Source organism: Strix aluco, chromosome 1 (assembly GCF_031877795.1).
Source record: "Strix aluco isolate bStrAlu1 chromosome 1, bStrAlu1.hap1, whole genome shotgun sequence".
NCBI lineage: Eukaryota > Metazoa > Chordata > Aves > Strigiformes > Strigidae > Strix > Strix aluco.
In genome coordinates, this window is record NC_133931.1 from 52,667,914 (window position 1) to 52,692,321 (window position 24,408).

At 41.0% G+C, this 24,408-nt stretch overlaps 1 protein-coding gene across 1 annotated transcript in view; it reads right to left on the reverse strand.

The window, feature by feature from the left end:
• Positions 1-24,408, reverse strand: part of COLEC12 (collectin subfamily member 12) — a 106,112-nt gene that overhangs the window by 19,586 nt on the left and 62,118 nt on the right. The window contains exon 3 of the mRNA XM_074821170.1: positions 2,247-2,369. Within this exon, the coding sequence (XP_074677271.1) occupies positions 2,247-2,369 (123 nt within the window). The remainder of the gene's footprint in view (positions 1-2,246; positions 2,370-24,408) is intronic.

A 24,408-nucleotide genomic window follows, 5' to 3' on the forward strand; every position in this document is an offset into this window, starting at 1 on the left:
CCTAATTCCTTCTCAACGATCAAAAATATTGCAATAATTTCTTTGAATATGTACCGTCAGCTGGGGTTTTATCTAACTCATGTTTTCCCAGCAAATTAGCGCTTACGCACTGTGGAGACGAAGCTCTTAAGATGCAGGTACAAAGGGCGAAATTAATGCCTGACATATGACCGTTTGCTGCTTGGCATTACAGAAGGGATACCTTGGACTAAACAAGACTTTTCTCCAGTGTATGCCTCTTTTCCTTGGCATTCAGATGGAGCAGTTACCAAGTCGGTGAGTGGTGGAGCAGTGGTCACCAACATGTCTTAAGGTCTGTGAGGAGGATGTTCATTATCCACCTTCCTATGATTTTTCTGCCACTTTTTTGTGGGAGAGGAAATTCTTTTGTGCTTGCCCTGGATAGATGTGGCTTGGTACTGCTATGACAGAAAGCCTAGTCCCTGGTCAGGCACCAATAACTACTCAGTACAAGAAGGAGGTTTAGAAATGAGTGTAGCAAGAATGGGACTTCAAGATGAGAGCAAAGCCTGGGGAAAAGATGGTGCTAGAGGCCCTCATGGAGAAAGAAGCTTGAAAACTGTGGATTGAAATGAGGAAGAGAAATGCCCTCTCCCACAGAGATCTTTTGGACAGTTTCCTTATTGCTATTGCTTCCTACACACACATGAACAAATATTTGCCAAAGTAAGATACAGAGCAATGGTCCCTCCAACTTGACACACTGTTTCTGATGCCAAGTGAGGTCTGAGTCTTCTGGTGAGCCCCAGAACTGACAGCCTTGTATAAAAATCTCTTGAGGAAAATTCTGCTAAATCGCAGGTGTTTAGTGGGTGGTTTATGGCCTGGAAGGATCCCATCCTCATCTGCTGTAAGCAGATCTCTTCAGATTTATATCTGCAAAAGGCCTAAGTTTGTCCTTCCCTAGTCCATATAACCAAATGATTTTATCTTTATAGATCAAGAACAAGTTTTTGAATCCTGGAAAGTGTTTTTTTTTCCTCAGAATCTGACTTCCAGAGACCAGTTACATATTCTTCAGGAGAATGTCTGACCAATTATATATGTACTGCATTTCTTTACATTGATTTCAATTTCCGACACTCTGCTTTATCATGAAAAAGGAATAGCTGTGTGTCTATATCTGTCCTTCACATTCTCTCATCTTCCTGGCTAAATCTTCCATCTAAACCAAGAAGTTTTAATTTTCTTCCCACTCAAAACTGTACCAAATGCTCTTAAATAAGTATTTATCCCTTTCTATTTTTACAATTTCCTTTTCTTTTGCTGGCAAAGGACCAGAGGTGATGTCAGCTCTGCTATGAGCGCAGCTGTTGGCGGCACAGGACGCACTGCATGCTAATCACATGAATATTTACCCAGCTTCTTGGAGGGGTTTTGAAGCTACTCTCAGAGCCATACTCAAGCAGCTAATTTAAAGCTAGTTTGGTTTTCTCTGCAACATGCTGCCATGTCCTGTTAGAATACTCACAATGATGTTATTCACTTTCTTTTTCTTATCAGAAACTCACATCTTATTTATTTAACTTATAGCTGTGACTGCACAACAAGCAGACACATCAAAATATTCATAAGAATGCCTCAGTGGCTATAGTTAATTAGTGCTGAGGATGTATGGAAATTTTAAGCCATGCTTTCTAATGTGCCCTACCAATGACTTGCACAAATGAAATTTTCTCCATTACTGGTTGCCCAACTACCAGAATCTTTGAAATTACTGTCAAAAACACCTAAGCATCTTTTTTCATCAAAATAATTGTAGATAACTCAATACATTGGCACCTCCTGGTTCAATCTTTCTTCCATATATTTCAAAGGAATATTGATCCTACACTTTGTTTCTGTGCTAAATATTATATTAGTAAGACTATTCCTGGCTCTCCCCCTAAGAAGGACATTTATTCTGGAAAGGTGCAATATATGTAAAAGAGTTGAGTGAAATCAAGGTATAGCACATGTTACAGAGCATTGAGTCTGTTTGGAAGAACGATCATTTTGTTCTAACTTTTTTCTTTTCTTTCAAATGTCTAATCTAGTTTCAAAACTTCATAACTGTTTGAAAGTGAAAATCTAAAGTTGCAGTTTGGTTATGCGTGTTGTTATGTGTGTATGCCAAGGTATTGATATTTAAGGTGGAATGTGATAAACTGCCTGTCTATCTAATAAGTGGAAACACACTTGGATGGTTGGCTGAAAGTGAAATGTTGGGCTCGATGCATACATACCTTTGTATCCCAGAATGGCTACTGTGATTGTTAACAGGGCACATAAAATATATAATAAGATGATGGAAAACTTCAGTGCCCAGTTATTTTTACATTTGGTACATTGAGTCCCCTCCTGAATACCTGCAAAAGAAGATTTTAAGAATTTTAAAACAATGGTAAAGAACACATTGCAGGTTTTATCTCCACATTTCCCCTCCTCTATTTTCTACAGAACAAATTATTTATGTAAGCAGATGATATATGGGTGCCTGTCTGCCTATTTTGCCAGAATAGCCTCCACGGTGGTTAAAGCATCAGCTTAGTGATACAATCACTTTGGGACTTTAGCATATAGAAGAGAAGTAGGTTCTGCTTCACTGGAAAACCTGTGGCTTTCCTGAGAGACAGGACTATTTTCTGATTGTGCTAACAAGATTATGTTGAGCTTTGGAAGTCAAACGTTTATTAGCATCTCCTCTGCCAAGCATCACACTGCAGCACCTCTTTCTTAGCATTCAGTCACCCTACAGGGGCAATAGGAGACAGTAAATGCTCCATCAGAAGGAAAATACATAAATAAAACAGCATTGTGAAAACCTGATAGGAGTACAGGTCCTGCTTTGTAACCACTACCATAAATGGTTACCATGTGAACACTTTCTTTCCATAATGAGAGCGCCTTTTTTCTTTTTTTCAGAGAATGCTATTTCCACAGAAAAAAAAGGGGTGCTATACTGGTAAAGCTAGTGGTACATCTATACCAACAGAAAAATGCTGGTGAATTTCCCCTTGTGGACAAGTTTAAGAAAAAGGGCCTTAAGTTGATGACAGAAAAGAGGCCTTTACTATTTTATATTTGAGCATTTTGCAGAATGGTTTGGTATCTTTGAGTCTATTAGGGAAGCAATATTCCTCTTTTTTCTACGTGCTCCTCAGGAACAGCTCAACAGTGTTGGAAGCATTGACTAAGTTACCAAGATATTCATCAGAAACACAAATGTGTAAAAAAATGAAAACTGGACCACTATGCTTGAATGAATGGATGGGATTTATTCGTCCTTCCGATGTGCGTTAAGGCCAGGATTAATGTAGCTTTCTGTGTCTGTCAGAAAATGCATTTCTTTGATATTTTACTCTGTTTGTGTACTATTAGGGGAGTCCCACAGGAAAGCTTTAAGCTCTAATAAATTCTACGTACCAGATTACTTAACTAATCAAAACTTGCTCCATAGCTTTTTATGAGTAACTTATATTTCCCCCAAGGCCTAACCCACAGCTGATTTTGCTTTTCCCAACTCATGACCTTCTGCTGAGTGGTTTTTTATTTTTCATTTTTTAAGAGAAAAGCATGGGCCACCTCCCCTGGGTTCATGGAGGATGGGTGACTGACATATCAAGTTAAGTCAACTGTATTTCTCTGTCGAAGAACAGCATTTTCCAGTGACTTTCTTAAGCCCGCAGTACTTGAAGGAGGGATTATCATATTGGAGCAACTCAGGAAGAGGATTTATACAAAGTTTATTTGACAAGGCATTTTCCTTAATTCCCTCTGAACATCTACTAGCCGTGACTAAGGCAGAAATGCACCTCTCACAGGTCAGCCCACTTTCCACATTATGTCATCTCATGTTTTTTCTAAACTTTTCAGCAGTGACATCATGTTCTGTTGCCATGTGATGAAAGCGGTGTAATAGATTTGAGTTCCTTAGGGTATAGGCATAAGATCAGTTCATTTTTCAGGAACAGGAACATTAGGGGAAAATGAAATGAAGACTTGTAAGCATAATCCAAGAACAGATCATATCCAAGAACAGAAACTCCAGAGGAGAAAGGCTTCTCTCCTGCCTGTGTAGGTGGGGAGGAAGGGAGCTGGCACAGAGACAGGCAGTTGCATAGCCCATTTATTGGTGACTTGGGTTTGGAGAGCAGATAACTCCTGCACCACAAAAGAAAAGGTGAAGGGTCCATAATTCATAGCCAAGTTTGCTTATGGATCCTGATGTGTGGGCTGGTTTTCTTTGTTTGGTTGACAGTCTCAAGGAGTTTGCTAATGGGGAAGCTCTGCTTGCTGAAAAAGCTGGACAGGAAAAGTGCAATTTTCTAAAGGTTTGCAGTAGGTATTCAGAAACTGATATTCACAGAATCACAGAATCATTCAGATTGGAAAAGACCCTTTGGATCATCGAGTCCAACCATCAGCCCTACTCTGCAAAGTTCTCCCCTACACCATATCCCTGAGCATCTCATCCAAATGACCCTTAAACACATCCAGGGATGGTGACTCCACCCCCTCCCTGGGCAGCCTATTCCACTGTCTGACCACTCCTTCTGTGAAAATTTTTTTCCTAATGTCCAGTCTAAACCTCCCCTGTTGCAGTTTAAAGCCATTCCCTCTTGTTTTAGTGCTAATTACCTGTGAGAAGAGACCAGCACCAACCTCTCTACAGTGTCCTTTCAGGTAGTTGTAGAGAGTGATGAGGTTTCCCCTCAGCCTTCTCCTCCTCAAACTAAACAGTCCCAGCTCCTTCAATCGCTCCTCATAGGATTTGTTCTCCAGGTCCTTCACCAGCTTCGTTGCCCTCCTCTGCACTCGCTCCAGCACCTCGATATCTCTCTCGTATTGAGGTGCCCAAAACTGGACACAATACTCAAGGTGTGGCCTCACCGCTGCAGAGTACAGGGGGACTATCACCTCCCTACTTCTGTTGGTCACACTATTTCTAATACAAGCCAGGATGCCCTTGGCTTTCTTGGCCACCTGGGCACACTGCTGGCTCATGTTCAGCTGCTTGTCAATTAGAACCCCCAGATCCTTCTCTTCCAGACAGCTCTCCAGCCACACCTCCCCAAGCCTGTAGCGATGCATGGGGTTGTTGTGGCCCAAGTGCAGGACCTGGCACTTGGCCTTGTTTAAGCTCATCCCGTTAACGTTGGCCCACCAATCCAGTCTATCCAAGTCTCTCTGTAGAGCCTCCCTATCTTCATGCAGATTGACACTCCCGCTTAACTTGGTGTCATCTGTGAACTTACTGATAATACACTCTATGTCCTTATATTGTTACACAGTGGGAACTTGTAGTGTCTGGAACACCATCTTGCTGCTGTTAGCTGGTACTAATGGGCTCAATGAGTCCCTGTGCACTGAATGCAAGGTACCTCCTCCAAAGTGTTTAAAATTCAGATTCCAATCCTGTAAGTCTTTGAACAACTCACATATCAAAAAACACAGGAAGCTTGGGGCAAAAAGCACATCACATTCACCTTCTAAATACACAAATACCAGAAAGCTTGATCCTCTCTATTTTAATGTTAACGGAAGCAGGACCAGATCCATAACTGGGAAGACTGATAGACTGCAGAGGTACAAAGCACAGAGAAAGGCAGAAATAAAAACAAAACCTTTGACAGCAACTGCACATAGAAAAGTTTCACTTGATTACAGTCTCGTATTAAGATTAGTCATTTTATGACATGACCTGCTTTCTGTCACCATACTCTGGCTTCCTGTGTAGTGTAATGAGCTGAAACCTCACCGATGTCACTGGATATATTGCAGTTCAGCATCTAGCATCATGTACGTTCCAGTGCTTCACAAGGATCTTGTTTCACTTGTCTCAGTCCTCTCTATCGCTGGTTCAATAAAACAGCACTTTGGCTTTTCGGAACTTTTACTTCCAGCGTATTTCAAACTGACATCAGAACAGCACCCCAACAAAAGCCAGACCTTCCCATCCTTTAACAGTCCAGCGCTGTTGGTATCAATAACATAAACACAGTGTACTAAAGCGATCATACAGGCTAGAGTGATTCCATTAACTAAGCTGGGCTGGAAGTGTGTATCGCATTGCCTGCCGGCGCTTTCTGCCTGTCAGCTTAAAACTGCATCTGACTGCCATCGAACGCCCGCTGCCCTCATCTAACATGTCCCAGGTCCAGGGCTGGAGTAAAAATCTCTAACAGGCTCTTTTGTTTTCCTTTGCCTAGAGATGGACACAGTAAAGTCTTTCAGAGCTATTAAATCTACTTTTTATTGCAAATACATAGCTCTTAACTCTGTTGCTACTAACAGCTGACTTTCTAGTTCACTAACCATATAAAAATTACTAAAGATAGAGGTACTTGGAGGTAAAGGTCTGGAAGACTCATTCTGATGTCTTTTTGTGCAGCTAAATAATCCAGGCTATGAGCAAAGGTAAAAGCCAGGAATGCAACCCTCTCTGTATAAGGATGAATCACAGTGTAATTGGGGCTCCACAACCTCCTCAAGTATGGAGCCTGACTTCAACTTGCCCTGTTGCTCTTACCCACTACTCTGTTTAAGGACCAAGCCCAAATAAGATTGCTCTGATAGAGGAGATGCATTTAGTCTGCACTGTGTGGACATTTATTTTTATTGAAGGGTTGCTCTGAAAGGATGTGATAGCCAAAACATTAAGCAACAACAGATGGGAGATGATTTCAAACGCTCATTGTGATTACACAAAACCCAGCAGGCTGGCATAAAATCACACAGGTTTATCACAAAAGCTGAGTCAGTGCTTGAAGAAGCCCGTGCTTGGGTTTTAATTTGACAAAATTTCCCCAATTTTACCCACTCGACTGCTTGCTTTCATGGTTTACATAAAATGCAGTGTTCTTCCAGGAGATGTGTAACCTCTCATCTAGAAAGCTGTAGAGTGTATGTACAGGGAAAGACCCTACATGCCCATTCCATCAATAGAACATATGTAAAAACTGCAAAAGGGGGTTCTCAGCTGAAGTCAGCTCTTCTCCGTTTGTTATTGTTGCTCCTAGTGCAGCACGCTCCTCTCTGTGTACACGTGTTTTCAATGTTGGTCTGCTCCCAGACATTTGTCACTAACTTCCAAACCCAGGGAGCCAGGGTCACTTCCGCATGATGTGCATTTCTCATTGCTGATTTGATCAATGTTTAATAAATATCAGATGGGACACAATGTGCCTCGTTTCGCTGGACACATGCTTTTTTCCATTCCTTTCCCTGACTTATTTTAATAAGAGGTCTGGTTTTTCTATCTCACTGTTGGGAAGACATCTGGCCAAACAGACAGCGACCTAGTACAAAGAGATCCTGCTGGCTCACATGCTTTGGGGACCCCCTTCTCTGCAAACCAAGATGGTCACAAAAAAATATGCAAGTGAGACATCCCCCTGTTACCAGGCTTTGTAGTATTTGTTTTTATAGCATTGCATTCCAGTGACTGAAGACTTTGTTCTCACACAGGGGGTATACATCTGCAGATTCCTTTTGGGCTCCAGATAAGCAGAGGTTTTGCTGGGGGAGGAGCTGGGGTTTTTTGTTGTTTTTTTGTTGTTGTTGTTCTGTGTTTTTTAATGGGAGGCTAAATATCTTTGCTCTTTGACATGGACTAACCACCTTACAAAATGCTTGATTCCTCATCTATATTACGCTTCAGGAGCATGTCTTAGAACACTCGAATATGACATGCACACATATTTTTTTTGCTGAATAATTTCTTTAAAAGTATTTGCCTTTGTGTCCTTTTCTTGGCTCTTGCTGCAGGATCTTAGGTGGCTTCATAATATTTCTGCTAGCAGATCAGTTTTAACATAGATGCAAGGTTCTCTTTGTAACCCAGACAAAAAATGTACTGACAAGATGACTGAAGAAATGTAGTACAGGAAACAAAAATACATATATTAGTTAAGAGGGGTTTTCCTCAGTGTGATTCATTGAAAAGAGATAACATACCTTGAATTTCAGAAGGAAGACTGCAAGCCTAGTTTACAGCCTTCAAATGATAAATTTCTCATAGCTAATGTTTTCAAAATTGATGAACATTAGATCTAATACTAATATTTAAAGGGGCCTAGGCAAACTACATCCACCTAATTCCAACCCCGTGGTCATGGGAAGGTCCCCGCATGGAAGCGGGGTTGGAACTAAATGATCTTTAAGGTCTCTTCTGACCCAAACCATTCTATGATTCTATAATTCAAGATATAGGTAGGAATCAAATACTGAGAGGTACTTAATCATGTAGAATTACAACAAGCTCCCAGTGGGTGCCTATCTTACTAAGCAAAAGTAGATGATCCCATGAGGAACCCACCTCTAGGTTTAAATAACGAAATACCTTGAACAACCTGGCTGTAAGTGCTTAAATTAAGGCACCCAAGTGTAAAATGGTAGTTGCATGCCTAGCCATTAGGAAAGTAAATCTGTCTCTTAGGACAGAGAGGATTTTAAAATTCAGGCATATAAGCATACACACACACATATTTATGTTCAAATATATAGAAAAATACGTGTGTATATATTTTTTACAGAGAAGCTTTTGTACTGACACAAAAGCACAATTAGCACACTCAAATCAAAAGCAGACATATCTTTGCCAATAATAAACTTTGTATAGCTTTGAGATTTCTAGATCCATCCAGCCACAAAATTCAAAGTGAAATTTTTGTCTTCTCTTCTGTGTCACAGGTTATTAACCTTCATGAAAACAATTCCTCTGATCCTCCATAAATGGTTTCATTGCAATCAGCAAAACACGATTTGATGGCTCCATATGACTAACCCCACCTCAGAAAGCAATCATTCTTTATAATGGTTATAAATGACAAAAACTGAGACTGGATCATGCTTTTTTAAAGTTACTGTTTTGAGATAAATCTCCTTCCTTCAGTTTAGAGTATATTCTTACATTATAAAGGCTATTACTTGAGCTAAGTGCAAATAGATGTCCTACATTTTTCCTAGCTAATGCATAAAGGTCCATGCCCATCCCCAAGTAATTGGATGGACATTTAGCATGAGGCTGCAGCCGTGAGAAGCACAGCATGTACCAGGGCTGCTCTGAGCAGCTGCCCCTCCAGCCGCTGCACAGTGCCACAGCCCCTCTCTGGCTCTGTGACCTAAATGCTACTGGACAACCATTCCTGAGGGCAAGTGTGGTTAAAAGAGCAAACGTCATGGTTATTGCATGACCGGTCTGCAGGAGAGCACCGAGCCCTTAGGTTGCAGTTGTGAAGTGCCTGGTTTGGGAGAGCCATGCTCCTGCCTTCATTCAAACTGAGCAGTTCCTCATGTCACAGCTCCATCACGTGTGCCCATCCATCCCCAGGGCTTTGTGGGGAAGAGCTCTTGACCAGGCAAACCAAGGCCTTTTATTGTACATTATAAAACAGGGGTGATACTACCAAATTGTGTCCGCTGTCACCCCCTTCTTCACTCCTCGCTCAGTCTCTTGCCATGATTTCCCTTTCACTTGGCCCTAGGGGGAACGTGAGTGCAAGGCTTCCTCCCACATCCACAGTCTTCGCAAGCCCTGTCTCTGCTACGGCAGTGGTCCTGCTTGCCCAGGTGGTGCAGTGCTGGCTTGTGGGCAGGTGGATTGCAACAGCCGGCTTAACTTCATTCTCAGATTTTTACAATGCCATTGGAAAAAAAATTTAGCGCAAAACCGCTGTCATTTGTTCTAGAATTTACTAGTTTTGCTTCTGGTTTTGTAATCAAATGGGGATAAATGCAAGCTATGCTTACTTTGAAAAAGTTTCTGTTTATTTACTAGGAAGCAATTAAAGCAGCGAAACTTGAAATCTAAGCGGTAGGTATGTACTCACCTAACTTGTGCCAGTTTTCCTATGCCAGGTGGAAAATCATGAAACATGGCAGCAAGACAGAGGACGGAACAGCCACTATATATTTCAAGTAAACACTGCAAGACACAGAGCTTCTTTCTTCATAATTTAATAAATAAATGGACCAACCCCAAGCCACTCCATCCTCACAGATTTCTGCAGTGTCCTGCATAACCTGATTGCCCCGTTACATAGCAAGCAGCTTGTATGAATAACCTCCAGGGAGGAAAAAACACACCTCAAAAGCCTGTTCTGAGAATTTATGCCTCAAAAGATCTGTGTGACTCCTGCCAGTGATGCCAGTACCTGTAATTTTATCCTAAGCGTCACACTGTGGGATTTCTTCTTCATGTTGGTGCCCCTTTCTTTCCAAGTGCATGGTCCTGCACCTGGGCTGGGGCAACCCCCCGTATCAATACAGGCTGGGAGATGAAGGGATTGAGAGCAGCCCTGCAGGGAAGGACTTGAGGTGCTGATGTATGAAAAGCTGGACATGAGCTGGAAATGGTGTGCTTGCAGCCCAGAAAGCCAACCATATCCTGGGCTGCACCAGAAGTGTGGCCAGTAGGTTGAGAAGGGTGATTCTTCTCCTCTGCTCTGCTCTGGTGAGACCTCATCCATAGTACTGCATCCAGCTCTGGGGCTCCCAGTACAGGAAAGACATGGATCTGCTCGAGCAGGTCCAGAGGAGAACCATGAAGATGAGCAGATGGATGAAACACCTCTCCTATAAAGACAGCCTGAGACAGTTGGGGTTGTTCAGCCTGGAGAAAAGAAGGCTCCAGGGAGACCTTACTGCAACCTTACAGTACTTAAAGGGGACCTATAAGAAAGATGGGGACAAACTTTTTAGCAGGGCCTGTTGCGATAGGACAAGAGGTAATAGTTTTAAACCAAAGTAGGGTAGATTCAGACTAGATATAAGGAAGAAATTTTTTATGATGCCGGTTGTGAAACACTGGAACAGGTTGCCCAGGGAGGTGGTAGATGCCCCCTCCCTGGAAACATTCAAGATCGGGTTGGACTGGGCTCTGAGCAACCTGATCTAGTTGGAGATGTCCCTGCTCATTGCCGGAGGGTTGGACTAGATGACCTTTAAAGGTCCCTTCCAACCCAAACTATTCTATGATTCTGTGATTCTTGCAGCTATCTAATTACAAGAGACTTTCAGTTTGCATTTTAGGAGAACAGCATATTCCTAGACTGTTAAAAAAAGAGAAGTGGGGAGGAGTTGTTCCTTAAGACTTAAGACAATAGAATAATCCACCATTTACATGATTATTCATAATCCTGCCCCTGAAAAGCTGTTCTCACCACTGAGGGGGCAATGCTGGGGCTGGGGCAGGGGCTGGTAGGGGTCACCATGTCCCTCGTCCCTGAAGCTGGAGGGAGGCACTTTGTCCCAAAAGTCCAGGGGATTTCTGTGGAAATGGGGGCTTTCCTTCTTTGGGACACCTTGGAAAAACCCCACCCTTGATGATCTGCAGGTTGCAGCCTAAAGCTCTGCATGCAGAGGAGGCCGGGCAAATTCTTCTCCACCAGACTGAGTCTGTCGGAGGCAGCAGCCGCTTCCTGTAAATCCAAATCCCACATCTGACATAATAAAGAGCCTCAGAGGGCCAACACTATTATCTCTGGAAAGCTTTCAGCTTAAGAAATACTTTATTCTATGTAATGTACACAAACCCTTTCATTATAGGAGGGGAGAACCCTCATTTTCAGCCTGACCATCATCTCTCACTTATTTATATAACCCAGCCAGCATTTTCTCTCTGGCTTTGTTCTTCTTCACAGTAGACCAGAGATTCACAATGACTTGTCAGAAATCCTAATTATACACTTCAACAACCATCACCGTTTAATTATATAGTATTACCAAACAATGTCCTACTGTGATTAAACACTAAATATCTTAATTGAAAGGATACAAAAAGCCCAACCACAACACAGGCTAAGCAAAGACTGCTGAGTATCTGAACTGTATGTTAGGCAAATATTATGAACAGGACTGAAGGACCAGTGTGGTAAATTTTAAGAAAAATAATGGATTTGCAACAGTTTAAGGTGCAGCCATAGCAATGTGGTAAGAATATCACACTACCAGAGGGTCCAACATCCCACAGACTATTAGATTTAAAGACATGTCTAGATCTTAACTCAAACCAGAACAAAAAACAGTAAGTGCTGGTGCTTTTAAATAACTGTCTGGAACAAGCGAGATGTGTCTATCCTCAGTTACTGAAAATCAAGCAAGGGATCACTCAGTGCACGTCTCTGGAACTAAACTCAAAAATCTAATTAGGCTGTTCAGAAGATGAGAGGAAAACTAGAACAGTTAAAAGAAGATAAAAGTTATGTATGAATTAAAGACCTGTTCAATGACAGGCAAGACAGCCATGATACATCACAGCAAAGAGCGTCTCTCAAACTGTATCCCAATAGAGAAGAATTTAGACTGACTCACACGAAGATATATAGCCAGATCTATAGGGAGATCAAAGCTAGATCTTTGGTTTGTGCAACAGCCTCCTAAGACAACCTGAGGATATTCCATTCAATGAGCTAATTAAAACTAGAGTGATCAAAGCATTAGCAAAGTCACAGAAGGGATCTGTCCTTCAGAGTTATGCCAGCTGGTGAAGTAATGCCATTTCTGTCTAAGTCCAGGCACTCCATTCTGAAATAAACAAGCTTCCCAAGGAAACATAGCTCCTAATTAAGATGGTGTAATTTAATGATTAATGTACACAATTTTTAGTCTTAATTCAAACTACATTCAACTGCAAGGATCAAAAAGGTAACACACTTAAAGTGTGTATTTGCCTTAACATTCTCTGTTTTTATAACACAGTATTTAGGTGTTAGTGACCCTAGTAACGGTGTTACATTAACTGGTAGGTAGGAAAAATAGTAACTCCATGCTTTGTGGATTTTGATATATATTTCTTTAAGAGGGCAACATGATCTCGTCCAGGGCTGTGAGCGTGGTAGGTGCCGATACTGCCAGCAGCGACACCTGTACTGCAGAGCGACTCACCGCGGACGTGGTGAAGTCATCCAGAGCACAGGTGGAAAACCCATTCTCTTCATGGGAAGCTTTCACCCTTTGTTTTACTAACTTCTGCAATTTTTAACATTATGTTAAGGACAATGCTAAAAACATCGGATCACTGTTTTACAACACAAGAAAAGCTCGTCCTAGCCAAATGAAGACTCCAGCCACGCACAATGAGGCAACATTTCTGTATTCACTGATGCTGCAGCAAATGTTATTCCAGCTACCTACAGAAATTAAACTTTTTTTATGTGCCTTCACAAGTTAAATGGGAATACTCGGCAACCATCTGTTCCGCTTAAGTTTCTGTGCGGGTACATACGTGCACACATGCACCCCTAATGTGGTTGAGACAGGTCATTCGTTTAAGCACATTATAAAATCCCATGTGTCTCTGCAAAGTGTGCTTTTAAACTCTTGTAACTCATATGAATCTAAAACATTTTTCACTAGGCAGTCAGGAGCATACCGCATGCCCTTCTCATTCATCAGGTATTTTTGTCTCCTCCACTACCTAGTGGAGAAGAACAAAATAAAGTTTCAACCATATTTGATGGCATAAAAACTGTATTTATCCTTTTCCGTTAGGGAAAAATACAGAGCTACTTTTGATGAGGCTTTCAGCAGGAAAAAAAATAATTGCCTACAGGCTATGAACAAGTATGCCCAACAGGTATGCTCAACTTCATGCGGAAAAGCAAAGTTTGAGAAAGGACTGTGATTTGTTAGCATTAAAATGCAGATGTATCTGTATCTACAGGCTTTGTTACATGTTCCAGCTGGAAAGCTGCAATGAAATGCTGACATTTACAGATTTGAAAAAAGTTAATCAAGATTTGATGTCTCAAATTAATATATAGACCTTTATCCACCCTTCACTGGATTTAGTGGTAAGGATTCTTTTGCCTTTGTTAAGAAGCATTCTAATAAAAATTGCCTCTTTTCCAACTGAAAAGTCTATCTGAGGACATTATTTGTAATTTAAAAGACTTGTGTGCACATAAAAGAAGAGGTGAAGGTGTTTCTATTTGTGCTGGGTACTTAGCAGTTACATAGGCTCCTTATTTGGAACGTGACTCCAAAAATGAAGATGGCCATGGGGAAGAACATAGTAGGACCTCACAGAAAAAAATGAGTGCAGAAAACATAGTATGGATATGGAAGCCTGCTCTACTAATTTAATTATGTCTGTGAGTGCAAATTGCCACTTCTGACTAGCTTTTTCCATGATGATATCAAGACTGCCTGGCTGAGATACCAACACCGAACAGAGAAGAAAGGATTCCTGCAGGCACCACATCGAACATAGCTCACAGTCACAAATCCACTGGCTGTAAATGCATTCCTAGTCTCCTGAGGCTACCCGTTCAACTACAGGAGAGAAATTATGTCCAGGTATAAACACTGCTCCTCTGGAAGTGTGCTGCCTTACTCCCCTTGGCCAAATGGAGACACAGCATTAAATTACCTCCAAAGGAGAGGGACTGGCAGGGCTATGATTTATTTTTTACTTCACTGCCCTTCTAAAACCACTTTCTAAAAGTAGGGCTTTTTCCTCAGAAATATTGCAGACTTGATGGCAGAGACAATAAATTCTGTTTCCATCCTCCAACCTAACCAACCTCCCCCAACCCACCTCAGTGTCTGCCTCCTTTTCCTGAATCTTATCTTTTCAAAATGGATGTTTTCCTCTGTGAAGCTGGATCTCTAAGCTAAGAGGAAGGACCGTGACTCAACGCAGCTACCATCTTCCAGTTTTCTCATTCTGTTCTCCCATTTTCCCTCTCTCCTGTCTTCTCTGTGTCCTGCAGTATCTCCAACTCCTGAGCTCTTCCATTACCCTGGCTTATAAAAACCTCACCAGCATCCAATTTCCTGGATAAAAAGCAGACTTAGAATGAATTCCTCAGGCAATCAGAACATTTTTCACATGGTTGTGCCAATGCGCAATGGCTGTATAATGTAAGGAGCAAACAGCCCTGATAGATGGACTTTTTCCACCTAATACCACCACAATTTCTGCGATTTTCCCCTGCTTAATATTCACCTGTATCTAGAGAGGAAATTTGTATTCCATAAAATAGTACGAGAAGTTTCCTGCATAGAGGTGGAAGTGTGGTTGATGAAGGCATTTTGTGTTTTCCCTCCTAATAAAACAATAAGCAAATTTACACTGTCTTGACAAACACTGGAAACTGCTGAATCAAATCTGCTTGTTACAAGTGAGGAAAGGCTATGCAGAAGGACATCCAGAGCACTGTAGTCACAGACAGGGTAAGTGACTAGCCAGGAGTATAACACACAGACATACTACCTACCTACATAGCACCTACCGCTGCCTTCCTAGTGTCAATGCAATCACTGTGTTAAGTAGGTGAAAACTGTACTACAATCATGGAAATACAGCAGTTGACAAATCCATTAAAAGCATTAACCTACTAAATCTGTAAGGTGTACATATGCCTTGTATCAACCTGCCATTTTTTTATGTCTTGGAAATTTATTAGACCACCCCCTAACAAAGCATTAAACATGTTGGTACGGTTACAATAATAATAGCAGTAATAATGCCTGCAATAATAAGAATCTTCCTGAAACTCCTTGCTATAATCCTTTTCTTGATATCTTACAAAATCATGGAAAACTAAATATTTGGAAAATATTTTTTAATGGAGCCATAGAGTTTTAGGGTCTCTGGCTGCAGATCAGCACATAGGGGAGGGAGTTGCCATGAGGCCAGGGGCTCCTCAGATTCCACATCTACAGACGGAGGACTCAAGTCATACCAGGCATTTCAGGCTCATTGCTACAAGTCTTGTCAGGGCATTGAGGTTTACAGTGAGAGGCTTGAATTGCTGTTCTTATCCAGAAGAATAAATTAAAAAATCAGAAGGTTTCACAACAAACTTTATGTGCTTTGATGGAGAGAAAATCCCAGGTAGTAAAAGACATTTTAATTAAGAAGCAGAAGGCATAATATAAATCTATAGCTACAAGTGGAAATTTGTAAATTTTATTTCAGACGACAAGTTGTAAGGGAGACCTGTGTTTCTTCCCTAATTGCTATATAAACATATTATTTAAAGTTCTTGAGAAAGTTACAATCCTGTGTAACAAAAAAACCCAAACCCAAATCTTTGCTTGTGTTTCAGTGAAGGCAATCCCAAGGTAATTCAAAATAATGTTTACTTCTCTGAAGGGCAACAGTTCAGGAAAGAAGGAAGAAGGGAACTGAGTGAACTCAGACAGATGTGTAAATTTTTTTATTTTGAAAAATTGTTCTTCCTGACATTAATGACAAACACTATCTGCCTTATAACTTTTTCATGGGTTTCCAATGTTCTTCTAGACTTGTAACTTTATGATATCTCTAGCTTTCTGAACAATGTTGAAGTCCTCAAATAATGGCTGTAATAATCAGGTTTCCCTATTTTGATATGATATACCACTGAAAATACGAGGCAAAAGGTCCTTTTCTGTACTTATTGTAAAAGGTGGCAAACACTTAGTTAATAGTATTGCACACATTTGTGTCAAGCCTGAATTTGCTTTTCTACTCTTATTTTTTGCCAAATACTGAGATGTATTGGTCCTTGAAGCAAAAAAAAAAAAAACAAAACCAAAAACCCCAAGCAAATCTGGGGTCAATATTTAACTTCAGGGTCAATACATCTTGCTTTTTCACTCCCACACAAGTCAATATCGGCTGTTATTTATGCCATACTCTGCAGCTGCTCTTTTGAACTCCGACAGAGAAATACATCACACCCCTGACCCACAGTCTTTCAACCTAAGTGTGGAGACACTATAATTTATTTGCTCAATGCAAGTGTCAAATGTTTTCAGCACTAAACTGCACTAAACACTCTTGTTCCTTATCACAATTTCAGTTACAGAACTGTAACCTCTCTGGCTTCCACCCTGTTACATGCAATTTATACCAGCGTAGGTGTATCCCTCAACCAGGGAGCTGGAAAATGTCTTATATTCCATGTCAAGCTAAAAGCCTAGAACAGAAGAGCAGGTGAAGCAGCCAAAGTAGCAGCTCAGTAGAAACTTAAAATGAACACATAGCACTATAACCTATTTAAGCAAAATCCAATAAACTTCAGAATAACTCTTCCTTGTGTCTTGAGTCCACAGGCACTGAGTCCCTGTACTGCTCTAAGACTTATAAATAATAGGCTGAAAAATAATTTTCATGTATTAAGAGTAAAAATATTCCATAAAAATGTCTGTTTCTCAGCAGTTTAATTTGACTTAGAACATTTATTTCTTGGCTGGTTCCTTGTATGCCAAATTTCAGCCCAGGATGAATTTTTCCATGTCTGAACTATATACTCCTGAAAAGCGGAGTTGGAAATGCTGAAAACCATAAACTATAGCTAAAGGCACACACCACAAACAAGACCATGAAAAGCAGAGGTTTCAGTCTGAGCAGAACCTTCTTTTTAAATGAAAGATGTATTTTGTTTGCCAAGTATACTTCATGCATCACATCCTGGTACTCTGACTGAATCTTACTTGAGCCTTTCCAAGGAAGAAATGTTTGGACACATAAGATGTAGCCTTTGCACATAAGAGACTACTGTTTTTCACTACTTTGCACGCTCTTGTTGTTCTGCACAAGAAAAGTGGTGTCCTGTTTGCTCATTTGAATGACACACTACTCTAAACAGCTTAAATAAGACTTTCTTTAGTGCTGCGAAAAAAACTTTCCAAAACATTCTTAAAGTGAATGAATGGATTCAGCTCCTTCGTATCCTATTACATGAATACTATTTTTTACCGGCAAGATCAACATCTGTACAATTTTAGAAGTTGTTGTTGCACAGTTGTGCACATAATACAAATGCAACCCTAGAAGCGAGTAAACCGCTCGATAAATGTTGTGGTAGCTCTTTATCAAAAGATGAGAGAGGATATGCCCAGCAAAAGTGTTACACTCCTGTAGAAATTGTAAGGGTAGTCCAATTTGTTATGCAGGTTCTTCTCTCTTCCACTCCTTGTTTTGTTGAGAGCTTTGTTAAAGAAAAGTTAAAGGTACTAATGGAAATTTCCTCCAAGTGTTCTGCCAAGGTGCATGAGCAAACTCAGGTCAAAATTTTGCTGTACATGGACAGAAGCCAGGGGACAGAAGAGCACTTCATTTTTAATCATTATTTCATTAGTTACTGCTTAGCTGCTCCATAATATTTTGTACTGTCTGAAAATGGCATCCAGGTTTGTGGGAGATCCTTCTTTGGCCTCTCTGAGTCGTGGACATAAACTTTGTAAGGTTTCCAAAGGAACACAAAACTTAAAGCATAGCTAATGGTGAGTACAGGGCAGGCATTCAAGCAAGTTGAATCACAGGATAAGCTGGGACCATTTACAGAAAAGTGAACATCAATGTAGCTAAGAGTATGGTGGGAACAAAAAGCATAAACCCTGTGTGCTGTGCTTGGAGAGCAGTGGCTCCAAAAAGGATAACAGGAGTGAGATGACAAGAAAGCTACCAAAGACTAGATGTTAGGGCAATAAAGGGGAGATCCAACTTCCTGTCTTGCTGCAATGAGCTGGCAGTTGGACAGGTCTTGGGCACTGCAGCATTGATGGGCACCCAGTTTGACGCAGGGACCCCAAAAGCCCAACTCACAGCCTTCTCATGTTGGAGACAGACCTGGAACCTGGACAACCTTGGACAAACTCAGTGTCTCTGGGCCAGGCTGGTCATGTAGAGGTCAAGAGAAAAGGTCTCCTGGGGCTGGTGAACAAGGGCAGCTCCTGCTGGGGTGAGAAGTTTCGAGGGCCAGCAGCTGCAAGGTAGCACATACGGGAGGGAGCTGCTCTTGAGCTTCTCATGTCTGTAGGGGCAAGGCTGCAAGTCTTACCAGCCATTTTGCCCACTACAGGTCTTACAAGGGGACTGGGGTTTACAGAGCAAGGCATAAATTGAACCAAATGCTTTTCTTACTTGAAGAAAACATTTAAAAAAAGGAAAATAGAAGACTTGGCTGCAGACCCTAGGTGCTTTAATGGAGCACTGGCACTAAAGGACACTTTTATTAAGAGGCAGAAGGAGTAACTTACACCCCTGGCTACAAGTTGGAGGTAGAAAGATGGCTCTTGGAAATGAAGCAAAAATTCAAGCAGTGGGGGTGATTACAACTGGAACAAATTACGATCACAGGGGATTCCCTGTATTTTAACATCTTCAGATCAAGCTTGACTCCTCATTTAAAAGATATGCTTTAGCCAAAAACAAAGTCATTGGACTTCATACGGGAGTAACTGGATAGAATTGTACAGCCTATCATACACAAGAGGTCAAAGTATTTAAGTGTTTTGGCTCTAATCCCTACAAATGGAAATAGGTGTGTCTCTGCTCTGGCCTGCTGCACAGAAAATACATGTCTTTAGGGGAAATTAATGGTGACGACAAGGCATCTTACTGCCCTGAAGGGGACATGCTTTTCAGTTCCAGCTGCGCTCAGAATTAAGACAGGGAGTGAGCAGATAACCCTCCCAGATGTTTTATGGCACTGGATGGGGACAGCAGATGATAAGGGTCAGCATAGCTCTGTATGCTGGAACACCAGAGATTTTTTTTTTTCCTTATAAAACATGTAGTAAGTCTGTTTGTTCAAGAAACACAATAGAGTGAATCAAAAGGAATAAAGGCTGGAGGCTAATTAAAAACTTGTTTCTATTAATACAATGGGAGAAACTGCTCAGGGACAGTCCATTATGTTGAATCATGGCCCTGTAACGCTGCCAGAAAATGCTAAGAGCTTTGGTGACTTATCTTCAGTCCTGTTTGTGAAACACTACCACTGAGAAATCACTCTGTTGCTTTCCCTGAGAGTGGGCACTATCTCCAGTGTGCAACCTGGCTATCCTCAGCCAGGGTCTCCTGTCATTCGGGTACTCATCTGGAGAGGCAACAACCAAGGCAAGTATATGTCTCTTACCTAGGGGTGAAAGGACACATTTCTCATCTTGACCTTCTTTTTTTTTTTTTTTTTTTCCCCCTTTAAATAAACGTACTGAATCAAAGTCCTAAAGAAGGTCTGCAGGAACTTCTTCGGAGATGCTCACCAAATTCTGGAGGTAAGCTCTTTTTAACAAAGTGCCACTTTTTCCTTAAAGTGTAGAGAAAGCATATGGAAAAGTATGAGGGAAGAACGTTTCAGTCAATTAATACAGATTGGGAAAAGATAATAGTACTAAACCTCACGTATCGTGACTACACAAATCAATGAAAATGTGATGACAATGCTAGTGACTACTAAAAGGTACAGTATGGAAAGTAAAGTTTTAGGACCAGAATCTGAAACAGGAGCATTCTCTAGGACACTGGAAAGTACTAAATTTGACAGGCTTGTAGAAGCTATTTACTGAAGTACTTTTTTAACATGGACCTCACTTGATATTCACAGAAAACTACTGAGACCCATCTGGTCCCTACAGTCCCTATTCTGAGCGTACTTTCTGCTGTATTTGCATCCCTTCCTTATGGCAATAAAATTAAATGCTGCATTTCAGGATTGTTTGAAGCAATCAAAAAAATATAATGAATGATATAATAAATGATATACTAGAAGATTGTTAGAAGTACTGCACAACTGTGCATGAAGGCTTAAGTAAGTTTTCTTGTAAACTTTCCTTTATCTGCATCTGTTGGGATGGTTCCTGCAACTTGCAAGAGAACAGAGACAAAAATTATTTTTTTGTCAGCTTTACATGGCATAATGGATAATCAACGCATCAGTCTTTTACAGACAAGAAACCTGCCTCCCTGTGAGCTTTAACTTGAAGCATTCACCACATTAGTCACAGCCAGGGGCGGCTGTGCTCTGCTTGCAGCCACGACTCTGCCACGCGGGGAGAAGGGGTAAGGGCACGTTTGGGAATCTGCAGCACGGCAGTGACTCTGTCATCGAAGGGGGACAGTCGCTGCAGAGAGTGTGGGGCAACCTCCGCTTCAGGGCTACACACTCGAGGGACGTTCACATTCATGCTGAGTTTTTCTGCAGCCTGTAGGTCTATTACTGTTTTTTTCACCTTTTTCATCTAGCAGGCAGCAGAATGTGGAAAGCTGAGTGCCCAGACATACTATGTTATCCAGTCTGACACCTATTAACAGATAAAATGCCACTGTAGTATTGAGGGTGTCCTAAATTAACAGTGTTGCATTTCAACAAGGATGCTTAATGTGTTGCAAAAAGAAAGACTGAGGGCCTGTGTCTTCTTAACTCAGCTGAATAGTACCTGGCAATTTTACAAAGTGAAAAACATTGCCTTGAATTTTCATTAAGGCTCAGTGTTCAGGTTCAGTGCCAGTTCCCATTGGCTCACTCTGTCTTCAAGATAAATTGCAGATTAATCTGTGTTACTTTGTTACAGTAGCGAGGCCAAGTTATCTTTGTACCTGCTCCAGTGGAGCCTCACAGAGTCAATGTCATCACACAGACAAAGATTGGACCAAAATTTGGTATGCTGACTGTTGCCCATTCCCTGCTTTTCAACTCTTTTTCAAAAAAAGAGGGCAGCCCATCCTTCAGTTGTGTGGGACAAAGAATGGTACCAAACATAATGCTTCTAAAATTTGTATTTTTACTTTGCTTGATCAAGACTTTATTTTGTGAATGTACATTTATTTAAGCAGATTGAATTTGCTTAGAGCTATTACAGACTGAAACTCAGCTCTAAAATATTACTACCATGAATTAAGGTAATTTTCTGTAGTGTAAATTCACCTCATAAATCAAGTCTGGTATTCATATGGTCTTGCAGATGCGCCAACTCACTTGCAGCTGTAGGCACTCAGAAATCGGCAGAATTTGTCTCTAAATCTGCAATTGTTTGATGAAACAATTAATGTTTTATGACTTTAAAGAGAACAGATTATTTAAAGATTTTTTATAATACAGTTTCAGGATATCTAGCACAAAACACCACTGCTGGTAAAAATGAGGAGAAGGTGGAAATTATTGGGTTTTTCTAGTTCTATCCTCACTGCAGTTTTCAAATAGATATTCCTCTGCCTCTGACATGCTAGTCAGCAGAGCAAGCATTTCTTCAGTATTGATACACCATTTAGCTCTATGTTGAATATGAAAAAGAGATGGTCTTGCGCCACAAGAATGTAAAGCACTTCCAGGTTCAGGGGAGTTACTAAATAAACAGCCTACATTTCAAAATCACCTGGCAACTCCTACTGAAATTGGGACCATTCATCAAAGAAACAGTTTTAACATTAAATACATGAGTAGGAGGTTAACTGAAGTTGCTGGTGGTTCAGCTCTTTTGAAATTTGGTCTATTATTACTACTTAGCAAGGGCCTCTGTAGCCAAGGTCCCTGTTTTGAAGACTCCGGACTAATCCCACTTCCTTACTCATTTTTGTCAATCAAAAAGTGACTGGAGTTCCTGATATTGGCTGAGCAGACAGAGTGAAACAAAAGCTCTAGGAAAAGAAACCTACATGTTTGAAACAAACATTGAAGTGTAAGGTCTTGCACCTGGAAAAACAATCCAGGAGTGCAGCACAGGCTGGGATCTACCCGGCTGGGCAGGAGCAGTGTGGAAAGGGACCTGAGGGTCCTGGTGGACAAGCTCAACATGAGTGAACAGTGTGCTGCAGTGGCAAAGCAAGCCAACAGGATGCTGGATTGCCTCAACAAGGGCATCACCAGCAGAGATAAAGCAGTCATTATCCTACTCTACTCAGCGCTTGTCAGGCCACACCTGGAATACTGTGTTCAGTTTTGGTCCCTGCTATACAAAAAAGATGTGAACGGGCTGGAGACAGTCCAGAGGAGGGCCACAAAGATGATCAAGGGACTGGGAAGCCAACTGTATGAGGAAAGGCTGAGAGAATTGGGTCTGTTCGGTCTTGAGAAGAGAAAAGCATAGAGGAGACCTTATCACCATGTTCCAGTATTCAGTGGGTGGCTACTCTTTTTACAAGGAGTCACATGGAAAAGATGAGGGATAGTGGGTACAAGTTACACCTGGGGGCATCCCAATTGGACACAAGAGGAAAATTTTTCACAATGAGAATGATCAGCCACTGGAATAATCTCCCCAGGGAAGTGGTGGATTCCCCAACATCGGACACTTTTAAGATTCAGCTGACAGGGTGCTGGGCCATCTTGTCTAGACCGTGCTTTTACCAAGACAGGTTGGACCAGATGATCCTTGAAGTCCCTTGCAACCTGGCATTCTATGATTCTATGAATTCATCAGAAAAAATATCTATGATTCAGCAACCACAGAACAGAAACAGAAGAAATTATTTTTTCTATAATTTTGACATCTTTCCATTAGAAAATCCTTTAGTTACAAAAATTTTGTCTCAAATTTAGATTTTTAGCATAACCCAATTTTCAGCCCTAAAATATGCCACATTCACTAGTTCTACAGCATTCTGTTACATTTGTTGGAGAAATTTTGACTATGCTTTTCAGCATTTACACCTTTGTCCTTTAAATACAGACTGCCAGTCATGCTGTTCACCTTAAATACCTAGAAGGTAGTATTTTGAAATATCTGGTCCCTCTACTACTGAGATACACCAAACAAAGTCATAATCACAGGTTCTCCACGGAATTTTCTACCTTCCTGAGGATATTTTTTCTTCTGAATCTAATTCTTAACTCTTACATCAATGCAAATCCAGGATAACTCCAGGGTAGTAATTCTAGATTTAAATTGGTACAAGTGAAAACAGAACAGCATGAAGTATTTAAGATATTACTTGTTGAAATAAATTGTAGAAGCCATTACCAAAAGCTCTGGTCTTGTTTTTTAAGATATTTTCTGGGATATCCAAAAAGACTTCCAACGAGGGGTCATCAATTCAGAACAAAAATTGTGTTCAAAATCAACTTATATCTTCCCAGGACCAAATCTTTCTGTAGTCCCTCCTGGTTCCCTGTCAAGTCACTGTTTCCATGAACACCAACTGGGGACTCTAAAAATATACAATATAAAGTCTGGTCTGTAGGGAATAATATCACTAGGACAAATAAATGCAAAGTAGAGTTTCTCTGCAAGATCACCATGCATGGTTGTAACACCTCCTGTACTTAAATTATCTTCCTTCTTTATGCAAGTTGTACAGGTGAAAAATCTAAAGGCTCACTTAACAGGTTTAGCAAGAGATCTGCATTCAGAATGCCTCGTAATTAACAGCACATCATTTAGCCAAGTGAGTTCTTATGAAAGCGTGAGGTTGAAGAATAATGGGATCCCAGCTCACATGCCTCCATTCTGACCTAGCTTCCTCGCTACTCCAGTCCCAGGCCTCTCTTTTAATTTAGCTAGTTACTTCAGTAGATACCAGAGAAATAGGATTCAGGATGGGATAAATTAGCCCTCTGAAATCAGGCTTTGAATTTTAGCCAGATGAGGTAAAAACTGAGTGACTCACATGTGGTGCAATAACTCACTATTCAGTTATCTTCAGTCTTCTTCACATATCCCTATCTCCCCTCTCATAAACACTGAGAGCTC